Source organism: Podarcis pityusensis, assembly GCF_964106645.2.
Source record: "Podarcis pityusensis genome assembly, chromosome: 9".
NCBI classification, from domain to species: Eukaryota; Metazoa; Chordata; class Lepidosauria; order Squamata; family Lacertidae; genus Podarcis; species Podarcis pityusensis.
Window position 1 is genome coordinate 66480175 of NC_138034.1, and position 23740 is coordinate 66503914.

The following is a 23740-nucleotide window of genomic DNA, read 5'->3' on the forward strand; positions in this document are numbered from 1 at the left end:
TGATGTTTACCTTCTAAAATACCTATGCATATGTAGAACGACACTTTGAAGTTGCCATGCATGTGTTCCTATTGTTATTAGACAGATAATTCTAGGATTGTCAGAGTACTGATTTTTAAAAAGCTGCCCTAAGAAATTGAACTTACTTTTTAATTTCTTCTTCAACTACATTAACTCCATCTTTCTGAGAATTAAGGAATTTATTAGTGGCACTGCCAAAGTCACAGAGGACATAGTTTCCACTGTCATTCAACAAAAGGTTCTCAACCTTAGAAAGAAAGAAAAAAGCACACGCATATAAAATAGAAGGCATTCCTAATTTTCAAGCAGTCACCTTTCCTTTAATGTCTTAATCTGGCAGGGTCAATGGCACTTTAAAGTGTTCATACTTCAGCACCAATACTGAAGGACCAAGCTTAAATACCCTAAAGCAGCCTTACTCAACTTTGGATCCCAATATATTGTTGGACTACAAGTCCCATCATCCCTAGTGAGAAGGGCCATTAGTCAGGAATGATGGGAGTTGTAGTCCAACATCTTGGGACCCAAGATTGCTCTAAAGGAAAAAAAGTATTGCCAAATGCGTGTAAGCTGTAGATCCAATTGTTAAAGCGTGTTAACCAAATGAAGAAGCTAAGCACAGCATGTTACACTGCCATGTTTTGTTCAGATTGATGCCATTATTCAACAATGGCTAACCTTCAATTACAAATAGGTAGCCGTGTTGGTCTGCCATAGTCAAAATAAAAAAATCCTTCCAGTAGCACCTTTAAGACCAACTAAGTTAGTTCTTGGTATGAGCTTTCGTGTGCAAGCACACTTCTTCTGGTATCTGAAGAAGTGTGCTTGCACACGAAAGCTCATACCAAGAACTAACTTAGTTGGTCTTAAAGGTGCTACTGGAAGGATTTTTTTATTTCAATTACAAACACATTATTGGTGGTTATTCCTATGGTGTAGCAAAGTTTGATACACTCTAAACCAGGGATAGATAACTTATGGTCCTCCAAAAGTTGCTGAACAACTCCCACTGTCCCTGAACATTGAACATACCAAGCAGGACTGAGAGATGGAATCCAACTCCACCTGGAAGCTACAGGTTTCTCATACCTTATCCAAAAGTAATAATCCACTCATCCTCCTGCTATTTTTCCATACCCACACATCCCTTGCAAAAATTTGGGCAGTCTCTTCTCAGAACTTAAAAGGCTAGCAGAAGAGCTCTTTCTCCTGGCCTTGAAGGTCATTAGCCCTTTAAAGCCAGAATGAAAAGTACAGAAATACAGCTCCCACAAAGGTGCCATTTCCTAGCTGAGTAGCACAAAAAGGCTCTCTGCACTGCCTCTTTCAACTTTAAAGGGCAATACAGCTGGATTCAGGCAAGTGGGACAATCATGGACCTTTGCGATCTTCAAATATTTGAGTGAAGAGCTCTTCCCAGGTTGAGCAAAATTTCATTCCTATCCCCATTCCTAATCCAAAGAAAAGGAAATCTAAGGATGTTGCACATGATCTCCTAAGCAATGCATATCAATTTGCTATTACAGTAATACCAAAGTATATCTTATTTCATTCAAGTTACTCAAAAACAATGTATAAAAACAATGAAGTTGTTCTTAAACTTTTGGAGACTCTTGTTCAAAACAAGAAATCCCTACTGTATCACCGCATAAACATCTATTTCAAGGATTTTCAAAATTGGTGAATAGCTTTAAAAAGAAAAGGGACAGACGTACCTAAATCTAATTCAAACTTAGTGTTGTTACATGCAATAAAACAGGAGTCAAATACAGAGATTTTATTTCAAGAACAGAAGAATTCCTCTCAGTTCCTCTCACCTTCAAATCTCTATGAACAATGGGAGTTTTGCATTGATGCAGCCTAGCAACAGCTTCACAGGCATCACAAAATATCCTTAGCACTTCTGGCTCAGTAAAGCCTGTCTGCAACCTCTGGTTCATCTGATTCACTACCTGCCCAGCTACAAAAAGAAGGCAGATATTACAATACTACATTAAAGAGGATGTTAGCACAGTGAAAACACTACTTATTCAAAACACAAACATTTTAAATCTCTGACCAACTATGAGCGCTGTTTTTAAAAAGTTGAAGTACCACCTTAAGACTCTCATTTGCCTGGGTATAAACGCCACTGAATTCAGTTGGACTTACTTCTGAACAGACATTTTATTAATTAATTAATTTTATATAACACCTTTCATCAAAAGATCTCAGGGCAGTTCACAGAATAAAAAAGTGAGTAAGATTGCACTTTTAATATAGCAAGGACTATCATATGAAAGTAACTATTGTGTGTTAGACAATTTTTTATATTTAAAGTGACAGAGGCTTACCACGACAGTATTCCATTAAGATGAGCACTTCCCAAACATTATCACTAACAGAATTAACAGCACAATCCAAATACCCTACAATGTTCTTGTGCCCAGACAGTTCTTTCTGAAAAAGAAATAATAGTTTAGGAATAAAGAAATAAACTTTTTTTAAGAGCTGGAAAAAATAGTATACATGCATTACTGCAATTAGCCTAAAATGCCATAGTCAAAGCTATCTAAAATATAACTATTAATATTATATATTTATTTATATCTCTTCTTTTTCCCCTCACAGGACTCAAGGCAGTTTACAATTAACATAAGAATCACTAAAAAGGGGGAGGGACTATATATATTTTAAAATCTATTAAAGCTGCTGATAATTACAATAAAGGCAGCATGGCACCATACATTTCATTAAAAGCAGCTCCCCCCAAGCCTATTGAAACAAAATAGTTTTCACCTGCCGGCAGAAGAACAAGGAGGGAGCCAGTCTAACTTATCTAGGTAGTAAGTTCCAAAGTCCTGGAGCAGCCACTGAGAGGGCCCTGTATGCCTGTGAGGGTGGCAAGACTGAGAGAAGGCCTCTCCCAAAGTTCTCAAAACACAAGTGGTTTCGTATGAGGGAATATGTTCTCTCAGATAGCTTGGACCTGAACCATGTATGGCTTTATAGGTCTATCAGCACATTAAAACATTTGCTTCTCATGATTATCTTGACTAAACAGTTTGACAAATCAATTTATAGAGACTAAGTAAATAGCTTAAGATCATATCCAATGTTGTGCAAGCAGAAGGCAGCTTGTACAACTGATTTCTTTTGTTCCTCCACCATAAAGACCCCTTTCCCACCACCACCAGAACCCCCCTTTGACCAAGGGTCAAAGGGAGCTACTGAACAATGTGGGACAATGTGCTGCAGTGGGAAGAACTGTCCACAATAAGGACCCCTGCATGAGCAGTTTAAGATTCCTCTGCCTGTTATTTGATACAGGTGATGAAGTTCTGTTCAACATCTCTGTCTCACCATCAAAACTGCAATTCCCAGGGTTCTCAAGGAAGACAAAATGACTGTTAAACCAGTATGTCTGGATTGCAAGTGTGCCCTGAGAAAGAGGGGAAGGAAAAGGTTGTGAGAAAACGGAACAAGAGGGATACGCGTCCCACACTGCAGGTTAGGTTTAAAAGGGTGGGTTACAGATTTGAAGAGGAGGGAAACTATAGAATTTATGGCTTGGTTCCGAAGTCACATTAGACCATAGTTAAAATTAAATTATGGTTTTACATGAATGAGAATTGTGCTGGCCAAAAGGTCTCATTGCACTCCACCACTGCTTCCTTCATCACGCAGGGGAGAAAACAGACCACAGACTGGCTTTGCATTACCCCTGTAGTTTTTTTCTCTACAAGCAAACAATGGGCAGACGCCAAGGAGAAAAAACAATAATGAGTACTGGTTTGTAGGTACGATGAAGTCAGCCTCTGGTTCATTTCCTTCCCAGCGCACCAAAGGAAGGAGTGGGGGAAAGAGTGCAGTGACACCTTTTGAACCACATTAAACCACAATTTAATTTTAATTATGCTTTAACGTGATGGTCAAACCTGGCCTCTGTTACATTCACACTATCCTAGTGAAATGACTGCAAAGAGTAATCTGTATTGTGTATTGCCCATGAATGTTATGTTAACCTCTATTAGTTTTAACACTATGTTTAGACCACATTCAACTATTATTTAGAAAGAAATGAATAAGCCTAGCCTTTCCCAGGCTCACACATTCCCCCTCTCTTCTCTTCCAGCACAGCCAGGGGTTCTGAAGCTTTTGCCCACAGAAGTTCCTATGTCTGTTTGAAAGTAATACAAGTGAAGCCAACATATTCAAACTTTTTTATACTAATGCATGCTTGGTATAAAAAATGAGTTGCCAGTATTGTGCATGCAGAAAAAAATGTCTTTCAATATAGAATTGGCCAAAGGAAAGGCAAAAACCTTCTGACTTTTTTGCTGCCTAAGGCTCACTCATGGAATATGTGATGGGACATATATATACAGGGTCTTCATCTTTTGTCTGCCTTCCCAAGACCACAGAACACTGTCTGAAGTGGCTTCTGTCCACTGCCATTTGGAGTCCAATTTATTTCACTTTTGATATCTTCAAAAGCCCTTCAACTCCTTGTTCTTCTGCAAGTGGGTGGAACTTGCATGTTTTTATGCTGTTGTTGTTTTCTCTTGAAAATCAGTAATATATACCGAAAAAATATGTTGACAATAAGGTATTATTTTACTTACCATTATTGTTATTTCTCTTTTGCAGATATTGAGGTCAGGCACATTATTAACATACATTCGTTTCAATGCACATCGGACTCCACCATGTGTATGCACAAGTAGCACTGTGGAAAAGCCACCTGAAAGAACAGAGACTAAAGTTTACTAGGTCTATAAACATATTAAGATGCTTAAGTATAAACAAATGATTTTAAAATATTATTTTTGAGTTATAAATGAGAATCTGAAATGAATGACAAAATAAAGGACAAGAGACTATTATTGTACATACACACACACACACACACCCGGTATGAATGAACTGAAGATTGGTAGTGGGTCCTCAGACAAAACCTCTACTATGCCTACAGCCAGCCAGCCTCCTGCTACTAAACAAAACAAGACCTCATCCCTCCTCTGTGCATATGGAGAGGACCTAGAAGAGGCAGAGGACCTAGAAGTCACAGCTGACTAGTAAGCAAACCAATATTTGTTGACATTTTTTATTACACCAATGTCCAAATAAAACAGGAGCAGAGTTGCGTGAAGGATGTGAAATGCTGGATTTCTATGATGGCTCCAAAGATTGAACAGGACACAAAAGAAGAAAAATGTTGCTACAATGGTTCTGGAAACATTTAATATGGATTCAGCTAAGCTTAACACTATCTGGAAAAACAGATTGAAAATCCAAGCTGCCATTGTACCCTCACATCCAAACACTGCAAATTTCAAATGCATTCCAGCAGGTGGATTTGAATACAAACCACAAATTTTAAATCTTTAGCATCTATCAAGGAACTACTTTTTATCTCTTTGGACTATAATATTTAAACCATTCAAGTATTTTTATGTCCTACCATCTTCAGTATGAAAAAAAAAACCATTCTACATAATAGTGTTTATGACTTGCTTTTATCTGTTTACAAGATGTTCAGCAGTGCATAAAGACTAAACACATACTTTAAAAGACTAGATATGCATACTATCACTGCTCAGTTCATGTCACAGGCATGGTTCTGGAATTACTGTCCAAATAACTTTGGGGCTATATTTGACAACTCATAACAAGTATCTACCCTGTACCAACTTACCCCCATGGACTTCCGTCCTATTGCCAGAAAAGTAAGCCTCAAAAGGCAAAAAGCATATTATACCTAACTTCTGAAACTAGTCATGTCTCTGCTATTTATAGACAGCAAGACACTTCACTGCATTATGCCCTATGGTTTACCTTCAGTCAGCTTTTAGCGTGGAAGCAAATTTGACCGTGCAAATACACCTATCTGTCCCAAATCAGTCAATTTCCCTAATCTCAACAGCTTTTGTACAGCTTAATATACAACACTTACGGAGACCATGTACCTCAAGAGATCCAGTAACTTTTCACATGAAACAAGATTTAAGCTGTGGTTGGCCCTATATGAATGAACCCCAAAGATCCACAGGCTTGCTTGTATTTCCCTCCTCCTTTGCATGCAAAAATTCCAACCCCTCCCTGCTTTGCAGAAAGCCAATTTGTCATTTCAGCTAAACTGACAAATTATGGTCTGCTTTTGCCCTACAAACCAAGATCAAAACATGCTGCCATTGCCACTTATGGAATCTGATATCATGGTGCCTCCGGTTACAAACTTAATTAGTTCCGGAGGTCCGTTCTTAATCTGAAACCGTTCTTAACATGAGGTGCGGTTTCGCTAATGGAGCCGCCCGCTGCCGCCATGCCGTGCGAATTCTGCTCGCATCCCGGGGCAAAGTTCGCAACCAGGAGCATCTACTTCCAGGTTAGTGGAGCTTGTTACCCGAAGCATTCGTAAGGAGGACAGTACGTAACCTGAGGTTCCACTGTACAGATAAAGCAAAGTGAGAAAAGAAACTTTACTGGGCATAATCAGATAATCAAGGACATGTTAGCAAGGAAAGGTTGGATCCAATGCTGCACTAGCTGAGTTCCATTCACCCAATGGATTTTCGGTTTCCTTTTATCTCCCCCTCATGCACTCCCATAGTCTCTCGGCAGGCTATGCTAACCTAACCCTGCAAAACTGATTTTAAGGATGAACACAGGACTGGAGGGCACAGAAGAGAACAGGAAGTTCTGTTGCACAAACAGATCCACAGTACTGGATACAAGCCAAAGCATTTAAGAAAGATATTTTGAACGTGCCTGAAATTCTCTAAGATATTGTTTTGAAAGCAAATCAGATAAAAGCTTAAGACACGTTGCACTTTTTCAACTGCAACATTAGTTCAAGCTTCCTACATCTTACAATCATTTTTAGATTTAAGCTGCCAAAGAGTGCCAAGGACATTTCATGGGCACATATAGTTCCTCCTTGCCCTGCATGAACCACACACCTGCAGCTGTGCACTGTAGGGCAAGAGCAGTAATGGTGAGCAAACTGTTTTTCAGGAAAGTTTGTCCACCAGTTTTCACCTTCTCACTGGGAAATTGCAAAGTTCCACGGCACGCAACATGGAAAATATTGAAGGGGAAATGCAAGCAATTACTCTTATGCCATTAGGTGGCAATATAGCCTAACATATACAGTTTTAAATCAATCAATCAATTGTGATGATCTGAAAAATGATAATTTATTGTTGCTCACAGGTAAACAAAAAAGGCTATACATTATTTAAGTGCTATCAGTCTAATCAAGAAAGTGCTTATATCACTATGTAGATATAGCTTATATCACTATAAGTAGAGTTGAGTGTCCTCCTAATTAAAACAACTGTAGAATATAACTTGCATAGTATAAACAACCTACTTTTTAACAACAAAAAACATTTACTAGAGAACTGTGGGCTCTTTAATATCCTCGATACATTCCTTACTATAAATCATGGAAAGATAGTTCAGGTTTATGAAAAAACTGAGATATCAAAGCTTTTTCCACTTAAAGCATGTGTCCAAATATCTTCAAAGAATGAAGCCATTTCCCAAATTTCCAAATTCCATTCACAGTAATACACTCTCAGACAATTTTTGACATCAAACCCATATTCATAACAAACACTGATATGCAACGTTGTTCCTTAATACTTAGGAGCACTGTCTGAACTTAAGTTGTAGTATGCATAGCAACTTAACATTTATGCAATATTAGTTTTCAAGTTTCCAGACTCTCAACAACTAAGACAAAAAAGTAGTACTAGTTGAACACACATGACTCTTCATATCAAAGCCTGTATTCCTACACACACACACTTCCGCTTCAAGAAGTTTTCCACTTCTCCCATGCTTTCATGAATCAGAGCAAGGAAACCCAATTGATGTTCGCTCTGATTCAGTGCTAAAGCGCAGGTTTTCCTGGGGAAAGTGATGGGAACAACAAAAAACCACTCAGACCCGTGCCTAGAAAGCGTGGCAGAAGTGGAAACAACAACAAAAAAGGTAAACTGAGAACAAATCTTGGTTGCCTCATAATTTGTCTGGAGGAAGACAAACCACAACCATAGATTTGGATATGCATCAGCCCCACGCTGTACTGCAGCAGCAGGACTGGAGAAGAGGATCTGAGAACTTTAACATTTGCTCATGTGTATTAAGCCATGGTTTGGTTTACTACACGCAAACCCAGTAAAAATACAAGTGGGGCAGAAGGCCCAATCAACATAGTGTACAAGCCGCCACCCCCCAAAATAAACTTTTGCAGGCACACCTGACTGTTGTTCACTTTAACAATGGCAAGTTTAAATGAGTCAGCTCCAGCAAGTATAGCTTTAAGCAAACTCTCTGAGACTAGTCCCCCCATTAATTTTAACACACACACTTGCTGTTTTGGATGGCATGACAAGTCTGCTCACCCCTCTTGGTGCAACAGCGTTGCAGGACGGCAGAGGCTTCACTGGGGCCCTGATGAGGGAACTTGAACAGCAGTGCCCTTCCTGGTAGGCGGCTTAAACCCCCTCCGCCTATCAGGAACAGATCCTAGCAGGCACCCAGCTTTGGAAAATGGGGATGCAGGCTGGGAACTCGGGCTGTGCCAGGGGGTGGAGCCAACGAAGCAGGTAGGCTTCCCTCAATCCACCCCTTGCCCATTTAAGCAGCCTGTACCTGGGGCACTACCTGTTTGTTCCTTTCCAGGGGTTTTCCCTGCCCGCCCACTCTAGGTTTAAGCTGATAGACAATGACTATGCTGTGACTACAGTGGTCGCCATTCTTTAAGCAGCCAGGTAGGAATTTGCTCACCGGGTGGTTTTGCCTACCTCATCCGGTGGTTTTGCCTACCTCATAGCAATCGTCTGGTTGGGCATTGGGGCAATCCTTTGCTTTGGATGGAGGGGAGGATGTAGTCTCCATTAACACACACTTGCTGGTTTGGATGACATGACAAAATGCAGTTAAACTAAAGGAACAAATGCTCCCAAACTCCTTTTCTCACCTGCATAGGAAAGATGAGCTTAAAGGGGAGCACGTAAGCCGGCGGCATGCTCCTGTTTAGTGTGGCATGAAAAAAATATGGCCATTCTCTCAAAAATCCTTCCCACAAGTTTTCAAAGATTTTGCTTTCAATATGCAACGTATGGCAATTAAAGGGTACTCAAAAACACACCGAAAGAGAATAGGAGCCTGAAACTGATTCAGCACACTTGGATTATGCATACTTTTGGTTTTAATTCACTTACATTTACAAATAGAGACCTTATACACACACACACACAAACACACACTCTCTCTATATACATACATATACATACATATATATATATATATACCGGTATATACACATACACACACACACACACACACACACACACACACTGTACATGATTTACAATGGTTAGTAACTTTGAAACAGCAAAATCTGATAATGTGTCTATTTCTGTTGCTTATTCATTTTCTGGAACAATGCTTTCATAGAAAATAAGAACTCTGTACAAAAATATAACAACAGAATATTTCCATTATTGAAAGCTTCCCAGCCCACCTCACTAGAAAAGATACTTAAGTGAAAACCTTACAGTATTTTTAAACTGCCTGTATTCAGATTGTATAAATACAGAGAACTTCTAATTTAAATAGAATTTAAGAGTAACACTAGTTTTGTAGCCAGCATGAAAGGAGATGTATAGAATGTTGCAAACTCCTACCACATTAGGAGCCTTTTATTTATATGTTAAGGCACAACCACCTCCAAGCAGCTCCTAACCTGCTGGAAGCAACATGGAATGTCTTCCTTTAAGTGTCTCTGTATTGGCCTGGTTACCATACAGTGTGCATTACATCCAGCTATGCCAAAATCTCAGGACACACTGGGCTGGTTCAGATTATCATATCTTGTATTAAGATATACACAGCCCTTTTGTTCAAGCTGTAATTAAGCCATGAGATTTGTAAGCCGTGACATTTCCCTCCTTTATCCAAACCAGAAAAGTATGGCTATCAAATTAGGAACAAGCCAAGACTATTAGGACCAACTTCAAACCATGGTTTAATACTTCTGGCTTGCTCCGAAACTGGTAACTACAGTTTCCCAGTTTGGGCAAAGCAATGAACTATGGTGAATAAGAAACTTCCTGGCTTCATAGTGAGTGGCTCCGAAAAGTGATAGAAGTTGTTTGTATGGCAAAAGGCTCTATGAGACCCAACTGAAATGACTGACAACTTTTCACACTGATTTTAAAGTGGTCTAAGTTGAACAAGTCTGTATCCAAATCCTAAACCCCCATATCCCTCTCTAAGTTAGGGTAATCTATTGGGCAAACAGATATCTCAAACACAGCACAAGGTCAGAGGAAAATCTGATCCTCTATCCAGCTCTAAGCTTAAGTCAGGGTGGGTGGTGGAAAGGGACAAGCTTCTGTCTCTGACAGATCAGGATGAGGGTGGGGGAGTCTAGTCTCTATACCTTCTTGATCTTCAAGCTGATGGGGGGAGGCAGAGCTAGCTAGTTTACCTCTGCATGTAGCTCCATATTTAGATTCAAGTTGATCTTACTTAGAGTAATGTTGTTGATCATAGCCTGTGTTCCATCTAACCATGGGGAAATGGGGGGGGGGGAGGCCAAACAAAATCTACCTACCCCTGTCACACATAAAGAACCTCAAACAAAATGCTGCAATACAGCTCCAGCTCTTAAACATAATTGTTCCTGTTTTGGGCTCCAGTCAATCTGGAACAAGAGTCAGGTAGCAGTGTTCAGAACTTGAGGGGAGGCCTTTAGGAGAGACAGTAAGAACTCCTGAAAACTTCCCCTTACTGCACTATATACACTAAGACGCAGGGCTAACTTCCTGATCTGATCCCAAGTCCTCTGCTGCTGGTGAGCACAAGGTTTCTTGAAGATGGAAAAAGTCAAAGGCACCTATTTTGTCTACCCACCCGCAGAAGTCTCCCCGTGGCAAGCACCCACCTCCACCCCCCTTTTCCAATCTTTCAAGGCTTGCCTAAGCTTGTTACTATCTCAATAAACCAATGTTTATTATGACACGAACACAGAAACTATTTCGGAATCATAAATACAATGTCAGTTATGCACTCATTCTGTTTTCTATTTCCCTTAATAAACTTTGTTTGCTAATTCTGTCATACTTTCTCCTGTAATATTTCTTTAAATCAAAACAATTGTGAGAGGGATAATATGGATTGAGGTGTTAGCTCTTTCTCTGTACACACATTTCTCCTCAAGATACAATCCCTCTCCTCTCCCATCCAAGCATTTTTTTCTTTCTCTCTTTCTCTCCCTCTCTCCCACACAAAACCACTTCACCCAGTTTTTCTACTCCTCTCCTTGCTTCCTCCAATCCAGTGTTTTCCCACTTTAAAAAACCCTCCCCACCCCTAAACACCTATCTGGCATCTAGAGGTGGGCAGGAGGAAACTGGAGAGGAAAAGTTTAAAAGTCCATTCCTCTGCCCCCCCCCCCAATAGAATGCATCCTCCACATTTCAAGGTTTTAGTACCCTATACTAGTGCTGAGGGCATCAAACATATCTGAACTTCAGAGAGCTGACTATTAAGCATTAAAAGATACTAGAGCAGAGGTTTTCAGATTGTCTGATGACTAGCTGCATTCAGGTGGAACCACAATAAGGCTGTGTAACAGTCAATAATTTCTATGCTTGGACCTGTACAGTACTTGATTCTTTCCCTGCCCCACTGCTGAGCCCATTTTGACCACCCTTACTTCTTGGTATTCATTACTGCCTTTGGTTTGGCTAGGTCACAATGGCTGCCCTGAATGTCGAAGCCACAACTAAAAAATCCATGTATATTGGGCCTCATGGCTTCCCTTCCTCCTGGGAGCTCTTTCAAGTTTCTGAGCTTCCCAACCAAAGTATTCCTATCCTGGGACCTGTGGGAGAATTTGAATTCCATCAAAACTCACTACTTTCCCTCCTCTCACAAAAGAGACTACACCACTTAATTCAGCCACTCAAATCTTCACCCACAACTGAATCCAAAGGTGTTTTCCTATGAGTACAAGAACACTGCCTAAGAAAAAGGAATTGAAATCCAGAGGCAGCCCTCTTTTGTTCAAGTCCTTGGACAACATTATTTACTATTTTTCTATGTATTCTGTACCTTTAACGGTTTACAGCTTAAATTCCTTTCTTGTGCACAATCATCAGACATCATAATTATGTCAGGTGACTGACACCTGTCAAAGTTGGCCCATGAGGATGGGAGAGATAGGTCAACGAGGCTTGCTCAGTCCTGGGCACAGCATTTCCCAAACACCTGACAATCAGATGATTGTCAGACGTTTGAGAAGTGCTGCGCACAAGGCTGAATAAGCTTTGCAAGCCCTGCACTAGGTTTTTGGGAAGTGTTGAACACAGGCTTGTAAAGTGACTTGTGCAGCGTTTCCCCAATCAGCTGGTTGTCGGGCATTTGGAAAGTGTTGCACGAAGGGCTTTGCAAGGTCTGTGCTAAGTGGTTTCCAAGCACATGGCTTGCAAAGTTATTTGCACAGTATCTGACAATCAGCTGATTGTCTGATACTTCAGAAGTGCTGCACAAGGGGCTTTACATACACAACCAACAAGCAGTGCCTATAAAGCCCTTTCAGCCCAGCCTCATGTCATTTTGGCATCAGGTATAGGACAGATGGGTACGGGTTGCCTGAAACAGCCTTGCAGGCCAAATGGGGAGGCCTTGTGGGCCAAATTTAGCCCTTAGGTTAGAGATTTCGCACCCCAGCAATACACAACAAACCAGTATTTTTTATTTGACCATATGCAGTTTGTTTTGCAATGATTATTCAAATACTGTCAACCATGCAAGACAGAAAACTACTCAGAAATACTGTGCATCAAATTCATGCCTGTTGGGAAATACCCATTATTCACAACTTTGGCAAAATTTATCCAACACAATTTTGGAAAAAATAAGCTGAAGATAATCTGTAATAAGAATAGCGCATCTATCCAATAAAGTTAAGCACCTTCAAGTTCAGTTTTATTTAAATACAAGAAGTTTAACTCTGGCTCACTGAAGTCAATGAGACATATGCTTAATTCTAGCTAGTTCGTGCCTGTGGTAACTTTATCAAATTTAACTATCTGCAGCATATCAGAAAGGCAAATTGCTACTATCAGCTTTGCTAATATTTATTTTCTAAATCAACTAAATAAATTACACTCTTATATTATGCAATTTGAGACTTACTTTCAAACACAACCACAGAATAGGGCTAACAAACAAGTATTTGCAGGTAACAGGTTATTCACTTGAAGACTTCTCAGTTCTATGTCATTTAAAATATGTAAACAAAAAAATCAACACAAGCTATTTGGCTACTTCAGAGATTCTGGATACTACAGATTATTAACAAAAACTGGAGAATGGGGGAGACCTAATGGCAAACTTCATTATAAACCAGCTACTTAACTGAGTACTAGCATATAAGTAAAGAGCACCTCAGACTTCAATCCACAGGCAAAAAGGAAGAGCTGGATGGATGTAAAGGAACCATGAACAGGCTTCCCATTCCTAACATCCCATGCACTGCCAGTACGCACATAGGTATGAGAAGAAACAGAGCTCTATTAAGTCTATCAGGTTCTAACATGCATGGGTGCTATCCATGGTGCAAATGGATCCTTTGCAAAATGTTTTTGAACTGAAGAATGCTCAGGTGTTTGTTTGTTTGTTTGTTTGTTTGTTTGTTTCTTTGAACACTTTCCCCAGCATATCTTAAATAAAACCACAAGACATGTATACTAACTCCTGGTGAATGGCATTTATACCTCACACAGGAAAGCATTTAAATGACCACAGAAAATATATTGGAGGAAAGGCACTTTCGCGAATTAAGTGGGTACCAATTAAGATTTCAGGATAAAAGTTAGACTTGAGACAAGGTTTCACCTGTGCCAATGAAGCTGCCATCTAGCTGCTCTTAAATGGGCATGGATTATGGTACCTTTGTCCCACAGTAAGGACTATAAGACTAACAAATATTAAATATTATTTAATGCACCATTTAGGCACCTAAAATGACAGGAGTATTTTACAGGATCTTTACCATCTAAGGGAAGTAACTCCAAATAATCTGTTTTTCAGGAAGATACTTTATAATACAGTTTATTTTACAGATAAGTTTACACATAAGACACACACAAACTTTTTTTTAAAAGGAAGCCACTTGTAATTTACCTATACCCCAGCCATGGGGAAAGAGGACTACAAGTTCTATTACAATCATTGCTTATAAACAGCATTTCCTAAATCTCTATAAAAAGAAAGAAACTCATAAGCTTTAAAGCTTGCATAGACTGGCAAGTGAGTGCTAATAGCACAATCCTAAAGTTCTTTTTCAACATCAATAAAATAGTCCATTTTCTAGGGGGTAAAGAGCAGAAATATATCCCAACACAATATAGGACCTTCCTATCATCCCCACAAATGACAGATGTATCTACAATAACCCCCCAAAAGACACATGTTTATGTTTGGGTTAGCCATGCCCCAAGATGAATGGCACTGCCTGCAAACTTAAAAAAATTAATTTTTCCCTCAAGAAAGAAGACACACACACAATACTGTACATTCATTACTTGATTAACATTATGTCTCAAATGCAGCAGCAGCAACTCTTTTTTGTCAAAAGATATGGACATTTTTAAACTTCTAAACGCACCATAAACAACACAAGTGTTGTGTTTTGTGTGTATTACAGGGACACACAAATTCAGGACTACTTCCCTAAATTTTATTAAAGGGATACTCCTGCAAGCCGTTTTTCAGGATAATCCTTTCAGTTTCATTATTCTATTTACAGCTGTAACTAAACTGTGAATTTTTACAAGTGAATGCCACAATATGGCAAGAAATTCTGTCTCACATTCTAGGGCAAAAGTGCACACACACACAGCCCCTCTCCCTCTATAAAACCTAATGTGCCTGGGTCCTCCAAGACAACACACTCCTGTGTATTCCTCACAGTGCTTTTCACCTGCCACAGTATTCCACCCTCCCTGAAAAAAACACATCCTTATCTAAATGATGTTTACCAAAACTGTGTTCCATAGGATTTACAGTACTTTCTTATGTATGTGCATGCAGCTGGAGTCTGACCCTGACGATCAAGAACACACAACTCCACTGTTAAAGAACATCAGCGCAGGCAATCATGACCCACGGGGGGGGGGGCAATTAGAATGGACGTTGTGGTGGCTTTCACAGAACCAAACAAAAAGGTGGGTGGGGTCTAACTCTGTTTGGGGGCCTTAGATCCCCTCCCTATTCCCCAAAGATAAGAAGAGTGCCTCTCTGAGGCCCGCAGCTGGAGAAAACTACACCACAGGCAGCTGCTTCGGCACAGAGCCTTATCATATACACTGTTGTCGCACTTGCTCCCCACTTCACACGACACCTCCGGGATGAGGGCACCGGTCTTGGGCGTGTCAAAAGGTGCGCTTTTGAGAGCAATGCATGCGCCCTCCTGGCTTTGCAGCCGATCCTGCTCAAGGGGGCAGCTACGGCCAAGGCTACCAGGTGTGCAGGTGTGACCAAGCGCTGTTGGCATCCGCATCTGGCCGTAGTAGCACCTCTTCCCCCAGAGTAGCATGCGGGGTTCTTACATCAGAAAAACACAAGGGAGGGGAAGAGTGAGAAAGAGGCGGGGAGGGGGGGGAGGAAGAACACGTCTGCAGCACTTATCGCAACTTACGGGTTCAGCAACTCCGTGGAGATTCCCACCCACACCCACCCTCGGTTTACCAACAGCTGGCATTGAACGCAGCTGGTCTTGCGAGTCATGGCAACAGCCGAGACCCCACCCCAAGGAGTCCTTGCACCCGATACCGAGGGGGGGGGGTCGCGGCGGAGCCCCGGGCGCCCTACGAGGCCTCTCCGAGAGCCCACCCCGCCTGAAGGTCCTTGCCCGGCCTACTTCCCCAGCTCACCTTCCGCCAGCAGCTCCTCCACCGTGACCTGGAAGCGCCCCACGGCGAAGACCCTGCTGCTGCCCACGGCCGGCCCGCCTCCGGCCACAAAGCCCGACACGGCCGCCGACGTCCCTCCGCCGCCGCCGCCTCCGCTACTCGTGCTGCCTCCGGTGCCGTCAGACTTGGGCATGCGAGAAAACTTCTTCATGGCGGGCGAGGAGCTCGGGGAAGTAGACCCGAGGAGGAGCGGGGCGAGGGGGTGAAGAAGCCTCTGCCGCCGCCCAAGGAGCCGCCCCTTCTTCCCTCAAGGGCTGGGACCGCGGAGGCTCGCGCCAGTCAGTCGGCGCCCGGCCCCGCACTGGGGAGCCCCAGGCCGCCGCCGCCGCCGCCGCCGCTACTGTGGGAACCTGCGCTTGACAACCCCGGCTCCGCCGCGCCTCACATTCCGGGAAGGAAAGTGGCGTGTTATGTGTGTGAGGCGAGCCGAGCCTCGGCCACCCCCGCCTGCAGCGCCGTATCTCTCCCCTTCTCTCACACACACGCGCGCGCTCTCGCGCCCGCGCTTCTTCCCTCACGGGGGAAAAAAGAGAGACGCTGTGAGGGACGGAGAGACCCCTCCCCCTCCCGCTCCAGAACCAGGCTGCAGGCGCGCGCGCGCACACACGCCGCCCTTTAACGTTCCGCCGCGCGCGCGCGCACGGCTGAGGGGAAGGACGAGAGGGAAAACCCGAACTGGATTTCATGCCCCCCCCCCCTTCGCCCTGCTGTCAAATACTTCCAACGTCTCCCTGCTTGCTTTTTTTTTTTTAACCCCTTCGCGCAAGCCAGAGGAGTTGTTGTTGTGGGGGGGGCGGGGGAAAGAATCATTGCCCTGAGGGAAGGGAGGGAAAGGCGAGCCTCGCCCCCCCCCCCAAAAAAGGAGGTCTGCGCACGCGCGTGGCTGGCTGGTTACTTTTTTTTTCTTCCTCCTCTTCTTAACAAGTCCCCGCCCTCCTCGCAACGCCGCTCTGTGCTGCCGGAAGTGAGGTTGCCACGCCTGGGTAGCACGTGCTTGGGAGGGGTGGGGTGGGGGAAGCTTCGAGGGGGAACCGCTTTGGTTTGGCTGGCGCCGCCCATCTCTGCTTCAGCAGGCGCGGGCGCTCACGTGCTGCTGTTGCTGCCGCCGGGATTTTTTTCCCCCTCTTGCGAGGCGGACGTTCGAAATCGTTGGATGGAGCCGTTGGAAAAGGACCGTTAGGCTAAAGGGGGGGGGGCGGAGGGGATTGGGGTGGAAAGACTATAATGGAGTTTCTGGGCCGCTGGTGTTGCTGATTTTCTTATTTTATTTTTATTTACAGTGGTACCTCGGGTTACAGACGTTTCAGGTTACAGACTCTGCTAACCCAGAAATATTACCTCAGGTTAAGAACTTTGCTTCAGGATGAGAACAGAAATTGTGCGGTGATGGCAGCAGGAGGCCCTATTAAAGTGGTACCCCAGGTTAAGAACAGTTTCAGGTTAAGAACAGACCTCCAGAACGATTTAAGTTCTTAACCCGAGGTACCACTGTATTTTCGTTCGCTTTATATTTTTATGAAAAATCTCAAAGCGGTTTACAGCATATTAAATCAATAAAACATAAAAGCATCTGAAGAAAGTCAAATATAGAGTATACAGTGGTACCTCTGGATGCAAACAGGAGCACTGTTCACATCCTGAGCAGAACACAACCCGCATCTGTGCGGGTTGCGATTCGCCGCTTCCGTGCATGCGTGTGACATCATTTTGAGTGTGCATGCGTGAGTGGCGAAACCTGGAAGTAACTCCGTTACTTCCGAGTCGCTGCAGAGCACAACCTGAAAACACTCGACCTGAAGCGACTTTAACCCAAGGTATGACTGTACAGTGGACCCTCGGGTTACGTTACCTGTGGGTAGCGTAACTTTCGGGTTGCAAGCACTGCAAACTTCCGTATACTTCTGGGTTTCGCTCTGCGCACATGTGCAGAAGCACTCTATCACACCACACGCGTGCGCACAAGCGGCACCTCGTTGCGAACTTTTCGGGGTATGTAAGGACCCCCAGAACGAATTAAGTTCGTATCCGGAGGGTCCACTGTACAGTCAAAGCAACATAACACAAAACTAAAATATGATCTTAAAAGATTTCAAAATAAAACATTACAAAGGAGGTCAAGTACAGAATACATACTTAACATTTATCTAGTATTGAATACTGCATGGCAGCAGATTTCCCTGCATTTCTTCAAAATCATACAAATAGATAATTTGTACTACTTACTGATGCAGAGAATATGGACTTTACTCTTTAGTGTGCACCTGCTCTAAAAAGCAGTCTGCTCTCTGGCATCAAGCCAGAAATTAAAAATTGATAGATGGATCTTAGTTTCAACCGGGAATATGTCAGTTTCCCCTAAAAAAAAAAAAAAAAATGCAGGTTTGCCTTTAGGAACACCTGATATTTCTCATTTACTTTTTCTGAAAATAGTTAAAAGCTGGTGTTCCATATGTCCCTCAAACTTTTTTAAAAAAGAAACACCAAAAAACTCTGACTCAAAACTTTGATTTTGATAAGCTAAGAATGTACTGTACACCCTCAATTCTTTGCCAGAGCTTTAGCAGCTGCCTTCAGTTTTCCATTTGGCAGCTCTGAAAATTCAAGGAACTAATGGCACTTTACCTACTCAGTTGCCTTGGAAATAAGATGCAGCATATGCAGGTTGGATTTACATCCAAATATCACCCCCTCCCCCCCCCCCAAATCTGTAAGTAGTTTTTGCAATGTATTCCCAGAGTTTGTAATAATCCTCTAAGACTGATCTGTGCAAAACACATGCATACCCACAAAAGCAAAAGTTTATAGTGTTCCAAAATCTACTTCCTATTCCCAGGTTCAAGGAGAAAAATGGTTAACTGCTGGTTCCAGAACAATATTTATAAAGAAGCTAAAGAGTGGTTGAAGCAAGCCCTCTTTCAATTCCCCAGGTAACAAGTAGATTTAGAGAGCCTGAAAAGAAAGCCTAAGGTTTTTAAAGTTTTTTTTTAAAAGTACCACTATTAAGGGGGTTGTAATAAATATGGCAAAGCTTATATTTGACCAAAATATTATGCCTGAACAAAATCAATTTTCTCCATACATCAACTAAAGCAGCAAAGGCAAAGGCTTCCTTAATGAAAATATTTATGCAGCCAGTGTGGTGTAGTGGTTAAGAGCAGTAGTCACGTAATCTGGGGAACCGGGTTCGCGTCCCCGCTCCTCCACATGCAGCTGCTGGGTGACCTTGGGCCAGTCACACTTCTTTGAAGTCTCTCAGCCCCACTCACCTCACAGAGTGTTTGTTGTGGGGGAGGAAGGGAAAGGAGAATGTTAGCCGCTTTGAGACTCCTTAAAGGGAGTGAAAGGCGGGATATCAAATCCAAACTCTTCTTCTTCTTCTTGTGGTTGAGCACAGAACATTAATCCACTGGGGAGAAGCCTCTTCTTACTCCAGCCGCCTCATTAAAAATGCAATTTCTTATTGCCCAGTTCTCAAGTTCTCTCAACTACTTTGCATACAGTTTTACAGCTGTGTTAATCAAAATTATCAATCTGTAATTGGTAGGTAGCTTCCTATTGCCCTCCCTTTAAAAACAGGAACCATAATACTCAAGTCATACCCAAGAGGAGAAATACTTGCCAAATCAGTATAATCTTAAACCTGGGAGCCATGGTTACATTTAAACAATCTGTATGTCGTGTTATCCTCCGTCAATGCCTTTAGAGAAGGTATGTTCAAAGTCCGGCCCAGGGGAACAGTTTATTTCAATCCCCCCAAAAATTCAACAACTTTGGTGTAAAACCGGAAAAGTTTGGACACCCCTGCTTTAGAGAGATGGCTCCAGCTTGCTTGCCCAAGATCTCTGCCATTCCAGGAGGTCCACTGGCACCAGGAACCAAGATGGATTTGATGCCACTCCAAAGGCTTTGAAAGCGAAGAGCCCTCATCAACCCAACAGACCTTGAGCAAAGTAAGGGTTTCACCCTGCATGGCGTAGCATCCTACCAGGTGCATTGCAGAGGGAAGCATGACTGACCACACTGCCATGCAGTTCACTGGTGGAAACAGCCATGTCTCTTCCCACCCCGAACCTGTGTACCTGACAGGATGCTACTTTACATTGAAGGCCTTTCTCAGATGCAGTTTTGGGCTGAGAATCGGGATGATCGCTGCCACTGTTTTGCTATTGGGGGGTTAAGAGTGGGTGGGGAGCAGAGCAGGTGAAGGAGGGTGGCATGGGTAGAGTCTTCAAGGTCAGACGGAGAAGCCTGGAGCATCGTGTTAGGCCATGGGTAGGCAAACTAAGGCCCGGGGGCCGGATCCGGCCCAATCACCTTCTAAATCCGGCCTGTGGACGGTCCGGGAATCAGCGTGTTTTTACATGAGTAGAATGTGTCCTTTTATTTAAAATGCATCTCTGGGTTATTTGTGAGGCCTGTCTGGTATTTTTTACAAGAGTAGAATTCATTCACTTTTTAATTTTAATTTCAAATATAGCCTGGCCCCCCACAAGGTCTGAGGAACAGTGGACCAGCCCCCTGCTGAAAAAGTTTGCTGTCCCCTGTGTTAGGCCACTGGACGCAAAGTTCCCCAATCCCTGTTGTAAACAGTGTTGCATAGCTACTGAACGTGCTCTTTGGACTGTTACTGGTGCAGGGGGAGAGAGATTTCCAAAGAGACTCCCCTCCTGTGACTGTTGCCATTTTGGCTACATAAGTGATGGTCTTCTGAGAATTGAATAATCAGAATGGAGGCTATAGGGTACCTTTCCAGGAATCGCATCTTCCCCTGGGGCCTTATCACACAGCAGCTTGTAATTAGTTTCTCTATGTCAGGATTTATCTACTGGTATATGGGTCCATAGATTGGTATCACGGAAATTAACATTAAAATCTTGCAAAGCTAGATCAGGAAAGTCTTACCAAATACAGACAGGAAGTGTGATCTCCAGGCAGGTTGTGAAACACCGGTTGTTAAAATATTGTTATAATAATAAAAACCATAATTAACAATTTCTCAGATGTTGGCACTGTTTGAATTTCAGCACCGAGAGAAGCCCAAAGCTGCCTTTGGTAATCAACCTTGCTTTTCAATAGAAATTTTTATTCCTTTTTTGCTTTCTAAGACCCTGGTGGACTATTCTTTCTTAGCTGATTTGCACATTATCGAATCATAAAGGTTTGAAAATTGGTTTATTGAAGCAGGGACCACAGGAGCTGGCTTAATATTTTCCCGCATTTGTTGAAAAGTACCATAAGACTGGAAGAAGCCAAATCTTCAGTTTAAAATCTGATACACAAGGGTTATAGGATCAGATGTTAATAGGTTACTAATATCCACCACAGGCCCATCTCAGTGAAGATATTTATTTTTTTTATTTTTTAAAAAATAATATTTATTAGTAGTTTCAGAATTATAGAAAATAAAGAAAAAACAAAAAACAACACAATAATACATAAAAAAGGAAAAAAACGGAGAAACCAATACAACAGTATAGCAAAAAGATGAAAAAGGAAGACAAAAAAAAACACAAATCCCAAATTACATATCTATAACTTCCATTTGCTTGTTTCATTGACCTCCTCACACCTCCCTTCTTGCATTCTATTTTTTTTAATAAGATATTTATTAAGATTTTCAGAAAATTACAATATGAAAAAGAAAAAGAAAAAGAAGATACAAAATTACAATATAAAAATGAAAAAGAAAATACAAAATAAAAATGATTAAAAACCACTCAGTTTTTCCATTACTTATTTTTCCTTAGCTTGTTTCCCGGACCTCCTAATACGTCCCTTTTTTGTATTCCAGTTCAATTTGTTGGTTCAGCAAATCCTTACCCTCTTTATTTATCCTAATCTTTGGTCTTAAAATAGTAACGTTAGATTTTTACCTATTAACAACCCATTTTTCATATTCCCTTAAAGCATTACAGCTGGAAACCATTTAATTTCTATCCAACATCATTCTAACATTCATTAATTTTACAATATTTCTGTAGGTAGTCTTTGAATTTCTTCCAATCTTCTTCCACCGACTCTTCTCCCTGGTCTCGGATTCTGCCAGTCATTTCTGCCAGTTCCATATAGTCCATCAGCTTCATCTGCCATTCTTCCAAAGTGGGTAAATCTTGTGTCTTCCAATACTTTGCAATGAGTATTCTTGCTGCTGTTGTGGCATACATAAAAAAAGTTCTATCCTTCTTGCATTCTAGTTCAATTAGTTATTTCAGCAAATTCTTTCCATCTTTCTCAATTTTTGTTACAAAATTTATCTTAACAATTTAACCTAATAATTAGCTCAACAAATCCTTTCCATCTTTCCCCATATTCTGTTATTCAAATTACCTTAGTTTATTTAACCTTATCTTACCCTAAAATACCTTAAAACTTAAATCTTAGTTTTCAAATATACATAACTCCTGGTATCATTTCTGCTAGAGTCATATAGTTTCATTCCAACATTTTCCCTAATATTCATCAATTTTAAGCTAATTCCCTAAATAGAAAGTTTTTATTTATAATTTTTTTTCCAATCTTCATCCAACGTCTCTTCTTCCTGGTCTCGGATCGTGTCAGTCCTTACTGTCTATTCCATCTAGTCCATCAACCTGGAAGCCTTATGTCCGAGGCCCTTAAATCTCTTCCATGTCCCTTCTGCAGTTCTTCTTCTTCTTGTTTATACTTGCCCTTTTCCTTGTCTTTTGTTGGTCTCTTTCTTAATTTCTTTCCTTTCTCATTGTGGAGTAGGTCTCTGGGGAATTCCAACCCAAAATTGTCTCCATCACTCTTCATCAAACCCGCCCATTCCCCACAGTCCCACTTCCCACAGTCATCGATATAATCCAAAAAGTATTTAAAAGCATATTTCCAGATCTCTCCAAAGTTAGGAACCTCCTCAGCTCCAAACTCCCCCTGGCCCACTCCAACTTCAATCTTCAATGACAGCGGCTTATGCTCCTGTAGGGCCTCGGGTCTCTCCATTTGTATTATTTGAGGTGCAACCGCATCCTCCTCCATTATCTTCTGCACTTGCCCAGACAGTACAGGTTCATGAGTTGGTCCCTGAATGATTTCTGTATCAATGTTCCCTGTTTGTCCACAGTTCTTAACCACAACAGTCATCAAATCCATTTTCTCATTCATCAAATCCATCTTCTCGTGCATCTGTTCCAGCAAGGCACTTGTCTTGCATAGAGCAAGCACCCAATCTTCCTCCCAGCTCATCTTTAGTCAAGGTCAGAAGAGACTGATCCCAAGATCTTAATCTCACAGCTGTTGAGTCTTCAAGTATGCTGCAGCAACAATTTAACAAGTTCCCTCTAGAGGAGACAATTTCTATTTGTATCCATTTTTTTTTTAAGGCAAGTCCAACAAAGGAAAATTACTTTCATTTTTCAGATATTTTTCAGATATTTTGTTTCTTTAGAATGCAAAAGGCAACATTGGAATCAGTTTGTTTCTCTTCTTTAACTATCTGTCAAAGTATTCCATTCACAGTCGATGAACCTCTCCAACGATTTCTGTCTCTGACACCCCGTTCCCAGGTTAGAGATGGTGGAAACTTATCCTTCTTCACTCCCTCTCCTGCTAGGGTTGAACAAAGTCCCTCCCCCTTTTCTTCTGCTTCCAAGGGGGTTTCAGTAATTCTAAATGAAGGAAATTTAGACTTTTTAAACAGCTTTTCAGGCTTTAGCTTACAAAATTTTTGCTTTAGTCTATATACAAAAAGCAGAAGGCGGACTTCCTGTTTTGAACCT

General features: G+C 41.8%; 1 protein-coding gene across 4 annotated transcripts in view; it reads right to left on the reverse strand.

Annotated features, from left to right (window-relative positions):
* Window positions 1-16492, reverse strand: part of BMP2K (BMP2 inducible kinase) — a 43965-nt gene extending 27473 nt beyond the window's left edge. For 2 of the 4 annotated variants that reach the window (XM_081020711.1, XM_081020709.1), the window contains exons 1-5: window positions 15963-16492; window positions 4626-4744; window positions 2355-2460; window positions 1839-1981; window positions 147-268 (exon numbers count right to left, since the gene is read on the reverse strand). In XM_081020711.1, the coding sequence (XP_080876837.1) occupies window positions 147-268; window positions 1839-1981; window positions 2355-2460; window positions 4626-4744; window positions 15963-16152 (680 nt within the window). In that variant the 5' untranslated portion in view covers window positions 16153-16492. The remainder of the gene's footprint in view (window positions 1-146; window positions 269-1838; window positions 1982-2354; window positions 2461-4625; window positions 4745-15962) is intronic. The other 2 variants (XM_081020710.1, XM_081020712.1) reach the window with 2 other exon arrangements.
* Window positions 16493-23740: the final 7248 nt, after the last annotated feature.